Source organism: Alnus glutinosa, chromosome 2 (assembly GCF_958979055.1).
Source record: "Alnus glutinosa chromosome 2, dhAlnGlut1.1, whole genome shotgun sequence".
NCBI classification, from domain to species: domain Eukaryota; kingdom Viridiplantae; phylum Streptophyta; class Magnoliopsida; order Fagales; family Betulaceae; genus Alnus; species Alnus glutinosa.
The window spans coordinates 4,366,180-4,376,340 of NC_084887.1; the positions used below are offsets into that span (position 1 = coordinate 4,366,180).

General features: G+C 34.1%; 1 protein-coding gene and 1 long non-coding RNA gene across 2 annotated transcripts; both read left to right on the forward strand.

Moving 5' to 3' along the window:
* The first annotated feature begins 378 nt into the window (after positions 1–378).
* Positions 379–4,251, forward strand: LOC133861558 (uncharacterized). Its single transcript, XR_009899033.1, has 3 exons — positions 379–1,028; positions 2,520–2,592; positions 3,968–4,251. It is a non-coding gene; the product is annotated as an uncharacterized LOC133861558 (long non-coding RNA).
* Positions 4,252–5,777: 1,526 nt separating this feature from the next.
* LOC133860192 (cysteine-rich repeat secretory protein 38-like) lies at positions 5,778–6,683 on the forward strand. The gene has a single exon (XM_062295839.1). It carries the CDS (start codon positions 5,778–5,780, stop codon positions 6,681–6,683), a length of 906 nt encoding a protein of 301 aa, XP_062151823.1.
* The last annotated feature ends 3,478 nt before the right edge of the window (positions 6,684–10,161 follow it).

Here is a 10,161-nt window from a genome sequence, read left to right on the forward strand (position 1 = left end):
AATACTGTGTAGACCAAGAAAAATAAATAGGGGGTTTAACAATTAATAAATAGTATTTATAAATTGACGGGATTAATAATTAGATTCTAAGTAATATTTGTATTATTTAAGTTAAATAAGTCTAGGATAAATAATAGAAATGGAATATTAATAGGTCCTAATGAACAATTAAATAAGTGTATGGATATGGAGTAATTAAATTAAATATGGGATGAAATATTTATTGATAAAAGATAGAAATAAAATTAGATGGAGTTTCACTGTGATTAATAATAATAGGGAGTTTTAAATAAATGAAAATCTCCCCACCACTCACAACTTGCCAGTTGTCCCTTATCCCTTTTACTTTTCCTTTTCTTTTCGTTCTTTTCTTTTTTTTCTCTTTTCTCTCCTCGGTGGACAGCAGTCCACGAGTTCTTCCTTCTTCTTTCTTTCTTCTTTTCTCTTCTATCTTCTTCCCTCTTCTCTGTTCTACCCACCTGAACACACAGAGAGATTGAGAGTCAGAGAGAGACCGAGTAAGAGGGAGAGCTGAGAGAGAGATTCAGGGAGATTGAGAGGGAAAGAGAGACAGAGAGCGTGAGATAGAGGGAGAATCAGAGATCGGGAGAGAGAGAACCGGCGAGCCCGGAACCTAGGGAACGCCGACGACTCGATTTCCGGCTGATGCTACCGGTGGGTCAACTCCGGTGGTGCCTCGGACGTGGAACCCGACGAATCCAGAAGCTTAGACCCGCGACCCGTGAGCTGAACCCGACAAATTCGGGAGGACCCGTGCGATCCTATCTTCAATGGCGAGGTCCGATGCGATTTCCGGTGTTTGGAGGCCGATTTCCGGCAGTTCTAGTGGATTTCCGACGAAGACCCGTTGAACCACGAAGATCCACAACCCATTGAACCCGAGAGTGAAACCCGTGACCCGTGTGTGCAACCCGTGACTGTGAGACCCAGAACCCGGTTCTCTATGGGTGTTTTCCGGCGACTGTCAGTGGTGTTTTCCGGCGGATTTGTTGAGGAAAATCCCCAAGGTATAAATTCTATAATTTTTGTGGATTAATTTGTTAATTGTTGAATTAGGGTTTGATAATTTTGGGGGGGGGGGGGGGGGTTCTGTATGATTGGGTTTCGGTCTTGATTGGTTGAGTGATGTGTGTGTGTGTGCACTGTTTGGCCGAGTATTGATTTGGGTGTTCCCTGTTTCAGCCGAGCAGTGTCTATGTGTGTGATGTTTTGCCTTGAACTTAAGTGTTTTGGATTCTAAGTGTATTGATCAAATTTGGTTATTCCTTGTAATTCGATTCTTTATTTGGCCAAATGATTTTAGCTGATAAATTGTGGATTAGGGGTTTTGTGGTTGATCGGTTCTGTGGATAGTAATTTACCCGGTTTTGAAGAAATTATCTATTTTGATTGTGACTTGGCCGAATATTGTATTGACTATAGTGTGTGTACAGATTTGGAGATCAATGGATTGTGTGTTGGTATTGGGCGTATTGGATTCATATGGCTAATATTAGATATTGTGATATGGAGGATTTTCTGTGTTGTGGTGCTGGCTGGTTAGTATTAGTGTATTCACTGTGGAGGGCCATGATTATGGGTTGATGTTCGGTTGGTTGGGCTATTGTTGGAAATTATATTTTAGAATCAATGTTGATGGGTTCCTTAAGGTTTGGTGTTTGTCTATGTTAGAGATAACGGGATAGGTAATATTTGTTGTGGAGGATTTACTTGTGTTGGTTGTGATTTAATTCTACGGATGTGCTTTTGAGGTATATTGCTTGGTTATTGCTGATGAATGATTTTGGAATGTTGTAAGTGGGTTGTAATTTGTTGATGAAGGTTATAATTGATTTCAAGTTGTTTATTTAAGAGATTAACCATATGAGTTGGATTTATTGATACACTTTGGGTTGAGGCTTTATGGTGAATTTAGAGAATGTAATTGTCAATTGTTGATGATAGTGTGGAATTTTGGTATAAGGTAATTCCAATTAGAGGAGATTGATTTTGTTATGTAAATAAGGATTTTTCGGACATGTAGAATAGGGTTGACTCAATTGAGTTAGATTCTTTATTATGGTTTATTTGGATGCTTAGATGAGCTATTAAATTAGTAGATTAATAAGTATAAGTTAGGAAGCTATAAGAAACACATGAATATAGTATGAATCCATTAGGTGACAACTTAGTAATTAATTCACTTATCCATGTACACATAATATTTATGTGTACTAATGGATTAGGCTTAAGCGTTGTATATGTATATGTGTATATGTATACAAATACATGTATATGGCTTAAGTATAAATATTGATAACTTAGTAAATGCATGATAAGCCATAAAAGGGTTAGTAATATTAAGGTAGTACAACAATAATGAATGATTAATCTAATAATAGCTTAAGACATCTAAATAGCATTAGAAGCGAGTGATGCGACGTGTGAGCACACGGGTAGTTAGGATGTTATAAAGTATGTGATTCAATAGCATAGTCTAACGATACCAACGTTTGCAGGATAGTGTCCGGATTGGATACTTCAATGGGCACTCCAATGTTGAGTTCGAGTCAAGAGTCCAATGCAGCCAAGGTGGGTATTCCACTCACTAAGAAAGTATATATTTTTATATGTATTGGATTGATAAAAATATAGATATTGTTTATGAAACTTTTTTTTTTTTGATAAGTATATTGTTTATGAAACTCAACCAACCATATGATGAAATGTATGTTTGAGAAGATTTGATTAGTTTCGATTATGTTTAAATTATATCAATGATGTTTAAGAAATAGTGCAAGAGAGAAAAGTATTAAATTGATTTAAAGAGTTAAGTTCAGCGGTTGTGATTTAAAGTATGTAAAATTGTTTGAGAAGATGTCATGTTGAAACTGTTTATGTTTTATGAAATTATATTTTGAGTTTGAGAACATGTCATGTTAAATCTGGTTAGGTTTTATGAAGAAATTATGTTTTGAATAATTTCAAAGTGTTGCATAAAATTATGGAGTTGTTTAGTTTTAAGAGAATGTGATTTAGCAACTGCATGATTTCAGCATGATACAGTAGTGAAAAATATACTGGTCATGCACGGAACATAGAGCATGTAGAATAAAGCATACATACCAGCAATATCAGTATATCAGCAGTATAACAGTATCAGCAACATATCAGTATCAGCAGTATTTTTAGCCCCAGTTCATGCATAGCATATATAGCATTGTTTTATGAGTGATGTTTTTATGTTATGAGTAGCTTTTACTATACGTGTTGGTATGCATAAGTGTCTTTATGAAAAAGCGCTTATGTATATTTCTATCGGATAGTCATGTGTTAAGTTGTCATATATTGAACTTGAAAGTACATGGATATATGACTACCCAGGTGCGAGTAATGGCATGTCTATGAGTAAGAAGATTGACTGTTCTTATTCATCAGGAAAGACGTGTTAGCATGATTGAGTTTAACTCTAATGCTCTCATGATCTACTGACGTTCAAAGCACGAAGCTGAAATACGATTAGAGATGGTGTTGCGAGTGTTTTGTTGAAAGATGTTATCCTAGTATGGAAGAGTAAGATGCCATGTTCTTTGCTTAAGACCTATGTGTATACGTGATATCTGTGATAGAGTGATCGTGTGCACGTATGTCTGAGCGACCGATGAAAAGTATTATTATAGAGGGGTCTATATGTAGAAACTTCCAAGGAGGGATGACTGGAACTTCTACATATATTTACAGTTATATAGTATGTTTTAAATGTTTTATGAATAGTCGGTGTTTGCTGCATTAGCTATTGGTAAATTGTGGCTAATATAATGCTCGCACGACTAACAATAAAATAAAGGTTGGTTCTTTGTGAAAACTCAATTAGTCTTATACCACTGAAGTCTTAGTATGTTTCATGCTAAGGCGGTGAACTCATTCTTTCACCTATGCGGATGTGGATATCACCACAACCGTGTAGATGATGTTTCTTTGGCTGCAGGTATCTCGGTATAGTTGATGGGTTGGTAGCAGCGTACTTGGAATATTATGACTGAAGCTCGCCGCGACAGTTGTAATTGTCGGACCATGGGTTGTCCACTATTTTATAGGTTTGGTATGGCTTGTGACGTTTGTGTCATTTATTCTTTGTTAAGCCATTATTGTTATGTAAATATTGTGTTAATAAGACTCAAACAGATAGATGTTAAATGGCTCAACGTTGTAATTAATTTATGATAGATGTATAAGTTGTAATTTTCGCAATTTAGATTTATGTTTTTCGCTGCATAGATAGATGTATGTTATACTCTGATTATCAGGTACATGTTATGGAGCATGTGCCATATGTTGGCTTTGCGACATATCGTCGTGCCACTGCGATGGCTCGTTTTTACGTTTTGTATATATATATATATAAAAACCGGGTCGTCAGAAATCCCCTTTCTTGGATAATCAATATAAGATTCCAAATTCTCACATATCTCCCACATGATGAATTAAATCCTAAACCTTTTTAAAATATGGGTTAAGTACCTTTTTAGTACCTATGATAAAGCTCATTATCAAATAACTACCTCGGTTTCAAAAAGTATCGAAGGTGGTATCTATATTCATCCTAAAAATAGGGATGGTCATTCCTTTCATGTTTCGTTTATAATTTTAATGGTAATTCATGTCAACACCTTTTAAAACTTGCTACTTGTCCCATATAGCATATTAATATTAAAAAAAAGTTCAAAAATTCAAAAAATGTAAATAAATTAAAAACATTGAAAAAAACTAAAAAGAAAAAGAATTAATTATTATTTTTGATAGTGCCCTGCTAGCTTAATTAATTAATAAAAACCATAATTGATTCCAAATAAGGAATTTATTTATGGAATCAAAATCAGAATTAATGATTATTATTGTTGATTTCCTACTCCTTGATAAAAGGAATAAATAAGGTAAAATTCTAATTAAGGATCTCTGACCTAACCTATAAATAAAGATCATGAGTATTCTATCAATATGGGCTTGAAGACACAATTAAGTATAGGTTGGAAGATACCTATCTCTACTAAAATATTATTTAGAGTTTTAGTTGCTATATATTGAAGTTCTTGGATTTGCTTGAGCAAATATGACTAAAGGTAATTTTGAATCTTTTTTCACTTCGTATTTTAGCATAAATATTTGTTTTGTATGCTAACATTTATGACTATTTTTTGTTGATTTAATTCGATCCACCCAACTGTCACCATACGATAGAAATCAACAATCGATGAATTTAAGTTATTCATTCCTCTAGCTATAATCTTTATTTTCTTTCTCTCTCTCTTTTTTTTTTTTTCATATTTATTATTTATATTTCTTCATATTCTTTTCCAATATATTTTCGCAAAAAGATTTTTAAAATTAAATTATAGTAAACTAGCTCTTGATATCTTGTTTGGTGATCGCTCCCAAACGGCTAGCAAATGAAATGAAGTAATCTTCATCACACGTGACAGGCAAGAATACAGAACACCTGCTTCGAGGGTTGGCCGTTGGACTCCGTTAAGCTGCTTTCATGCATCCAATGATCAAATCTACCTGTTGAACTCGACATAAAAATAAATATTTATGTCCCAATATAATTTGTAACCTTACAAATAGCGATGAGGCATGCATAATTAACCTTTCATGAAATTATATAATATATATATATATGCATATAATATTTTATTTGAACTCTCCTAGACTATATATATAGATGCTGCAACTTCCAAAACTTTAAGCTAATCGGCTTCATACATATATATTCAACAATGGCTTTCTTAACTTTCGCCTTGTCTCTCTATCAACTCTCCTTCATCCTCCTCCTCCAAACAGTTTTTGGAGCAGATCCCATCTTCCATATATGTTCAACCTCTGACAACTTCACAAGGAACGATCCATACGACATAAATTTGAGAATTCTCCTGGGCTATCTTTCCTTCGAAACTCCTCCCACAGGTTACAGTTTTAGCTCAATGGGTGAGAGCCAATCTCAAGTATTTGGGCTTGCCCTCTGCCGCGGAGACGTCTCATATGTAGACTGTGCCAGCTGTGTTATCGAGGCAAGTAACAAAGTTCGAGATTACTGTTCTTATAATAAAAATGGAATTATATGGTACGAGAATTGTCTGGTAAAGTACGCAAATAATAGTTTCTTTGGAAAGATTGATTATGAAAATATGGTTTATGCTTGGGCGGTTCAAAATGCAAGTGATCCCTCGTCGTTTAATCCCAAGGTAAGAAACTTGCTAACAGAACTGGCCAATCAAGCTTCCGGGAGCCGGAAGATGTACAAGGCCGGAAGCTTGGAGATCGGAGAAGGGAGGAGAGTGTATGGGTTGACTCAATGCACCAGAGACATTTCTGGAAGTGATTGTAAAGTGTGTCTTGAGGAAGAAATCAGGCGACAGCCAGATTGCTGTGATGGGAAACAAGGAGGAAGGATTATGAGTGGGAGTTGCTACTTCAGATACGATGTTTCCCCGTTTGTCAATGAATCGATGCTTAATATGGGGAGACCATATCTTTCGCCGTTTGTGAATGACTCGATGCTTAATACGGGGGAACCATATCTTTCCCCGTTTGTCAGTGACCCAATGCGGAATATGGGGGAACGGACGGTCACTCTCCCTTCGTATCTCGTTGCATATATATTATATTATATATTTTGTAAGTAAGAAAATTTAACTTATAAGTCCGGATCTTTTATCACATTTTAGAAAAAGTATTTAAATTTTAAAAAGTGTGAATTTATAATATTCATTTTTCAATTCCAACTCTCCATTCGGTTTTTTCCTTAAATCCTATCCAAATTTCTAAAATACCTTTGTATTTATTTTTTTTTAAAAAAAAATAAAAAAATTTCAAAGATTTATGCACGGGTGTTTTTGCAAATTTCGTTAAATTCTGACAAAAACACTTAAATCCTAGCAATTTTTTTTTTTTCCTAAAAAAATAGAGGGATATTCTAGAAATTTTGATAGGAGTTAAAGGAAAATTTTAACGGAAGGTTGAAATTAAAAATTAAAAATAAAAAAAAATTGAAAGGTGGATACTCTAAATTGATACTTTTTTTAGTTCAGGTACCTTTTTTTAAAAGTGATGAAAGATCAAGAGTAATAAGTGGACTTTTTTTTTATATAATTTTTATAATTACTACTGCATGTTTTGAGTGTATGTTGGAGTGGCTCTTATGTGGGTGGTGTTGAATAAAAGTTAAATTTTTTATTTAATTTTTTTTCAATAGAATTGTTGCAGGAATATTTATGGTGTACGTTTAATTCAATAGTCGATCATAGTAGGCCAAGTATAAGGTTTTTTTCTTTTCTTTTTAGAAAGTACGAGGTTATTGGATCCTCATCCATATCCTCAGTACTTGCATTAATGACTCGCTCCAGCATTTCAGCTAACTTCTCTTACGGAATGCAATGCATATCCAATTAATCAACAACGCGTGTATACATTGCACAATCAGCTTCACCAAGTCATATGTTTATGATTGTGAGTTGTCATTCCACCTAAAACCAATTGGTGTTAAGGGAGACAAGCTCGATCAAGTATTTTATAGACATTGACATCATGCCCAACGAGCCTGTTTTTAGAGCGGTGGTAAGGAGCGGCATTATGGCCCAAGAATAATTGAAAATAATAGCCCAAGACTCCAATAAAACCTAGACGGAGGATTGAATGTGTTTGCCAAAATAACACGGAATTTAAAAATAAGTAACCACATAAACATTCACCAAATATAATGAAAAACGATAAATCAATCAACATAACTAATTTGGTGATGAAGTTGTAACATTTTGAAGAACTCTTCATAATAAAACTATTCCGAGGCGGCCAAATCAAATAAATCAATTCATATTTGAAGTATGACAATACAAAAAGTATATGCTTATAAAACTTTTGAAGTTGACACAATCTTGCATTAAACAGGTGACATGCTTGTTTACTACCACAATAGTTCACCCAAAACATCTTGAAATTTTTTCTACTTGATCTCCTTTATCAAAACTTTGTTAAGCTTTAATTGTTGTTGATGAATGATTGTGGTTTTACAACAAAGACTTTAAGAGATGAGCAATTGAAAGCACAAAAACTTAAACTTGCTCTCTTAACACATTAACAAAAAGGCTATTTGTTCTTTGGAAATATTGCCGCAAATCCCTTGAAAAATCATGCTCTAAAAGCTCTTAAATAGACTTGAAAAGGTAACCCTAAATTCTGAAAATCGATTTCTGACATATTTTAGATTTTCAATCTTGTTACAACTAGTTATTTTTCCGTTTGAATTGGAGTATGTTTTTGAGATCCAGCTTTTCAATATTTTCTTAATTTCTTTACGGCCCATTCTGACGCCTTAAACATTAAACATTAGAATTGGAAAAATTTCACCAAATACAAAATTGTATAATTTTGAATCAGATTTCTAGTGCCACCAAGTTTGTCCTCATTGGATTTCGGAATCAAAACTTAATGATTGTTTTACTCCGACTAGTTCAATGTTTGACACCATGAACAACCTTAAGTTCGAACTAGCTTAGGACGCACTTAGGACGAGTCTCACTTAAAAACTCGATTTGGCCCCTTATATTGTCCCGTTCGTACAGGCAAATACTTAGTTTGAACTGAGACTATAAATTGGATTTTTACAATAAAAAAAGTATTTTAGATACCGAATTAGCCAACCCTAAAATCCTAACAATGTGCACACCACAATTTCCACGTCATAAAATGCTACATCATTCAAAATGCCCACCAGCAACTCACTAAATCTCGTATATTTTTTTTTAAATGAATAATAATAATAATAATAATAATAATAATAAAAAAAAAAAGTGAAAGAGAGGTGACCGCACACCTCCCTTTTTATTGTGGGAGGGGTGATTGCATGACCACCCCTTATTTATGCACTATCATCTCTTCAACCGAGCTCGTTCTCTTCCTCCACAATTGCTTTCTCTTCTTTTTGGGCCTTCACCTCCTGGCCATTTGCACAAAGCAACCCAATTAATGAATGAGCTTCCTTTGACCAAAGATCTAATCAAGGATTGGGTCGTTAGCGTTCACTACCCCAATTGGCTCAAACCCATTACACTAATAAGATGTGTTATTTGTACACACTTTATATATATAATCATATTTAATGTGTGATTCACATGTATAAATCTCACACTAAATATAAATATGTATCAAGTGTGTACAAATATCATTTACCTACGCTTATATCCTTCGATCTGGTTCACATCGTAACCAAATAGGTCTCCATGAATATTAAATATTCATTTTCCTTCTTAATTTGATTCGTATGTTTAAGCCATTAGTGGGGTTCCACGCCACATGTCCATTAGTGGGGTTACCTATTTATAAACCAATTAAGACAAACAAAAAAGATTCATTAGGTTTGACATCTTAGAATCAGACAATCGGGGATGGTGAGGGAAGGTCAACAAAACTTTCCCTTAAATTAGGTTGGAATAATGTTTATTTAATTCAGTCTATTAAATTAATGTATTGAAATTGTATATAATTTTCATATCAAATACTTTATTAAAAATATATATGAGAATTAAAAACGTATGTGAAAATTACATATATTTTGAATACATATATTAATTTTAACAGATTAAGTTGAAAAAAATTCCTCTAACTCTGTCAGGTTAAAAAACTACTTCTAGAGTCCACGAGGGGTCCAAAATAGCCTAAATTAATGCCTAAGAATGGCTAATTCCCGCCATTACGAGGGTCGAAGAAAACGTCTTATTCTCTCTCCAATCCAACTCTAATACACATACAATCGTACACTCTTCTTTCTTTAAAATTCAAGAGGGTTCTTTATATTTTCTTCCTTCAAGTCAAAAAGATTGACTTGACGATCAGAGTCTAATCTGCCGGTACCACTCCGATGGTTTTTCTCTCATTTTATATGTGATTTCAACCAAATTCGGGCATGATCCTCCGGATCTTTCAATCGTTGATGCTTGATGGATGGAGCGTCAATGGTGCCTACATTTTCAAAATGGATTCACAAATTTAATTTTTATATATTTCCTTGCAATCGTGGGTTGGATACATGTTTTAGGTCTTTCACATGGATGCCATTAACCACTACATGAACAACTCTTCCCCTTTTTGGTTGTATATATACATACG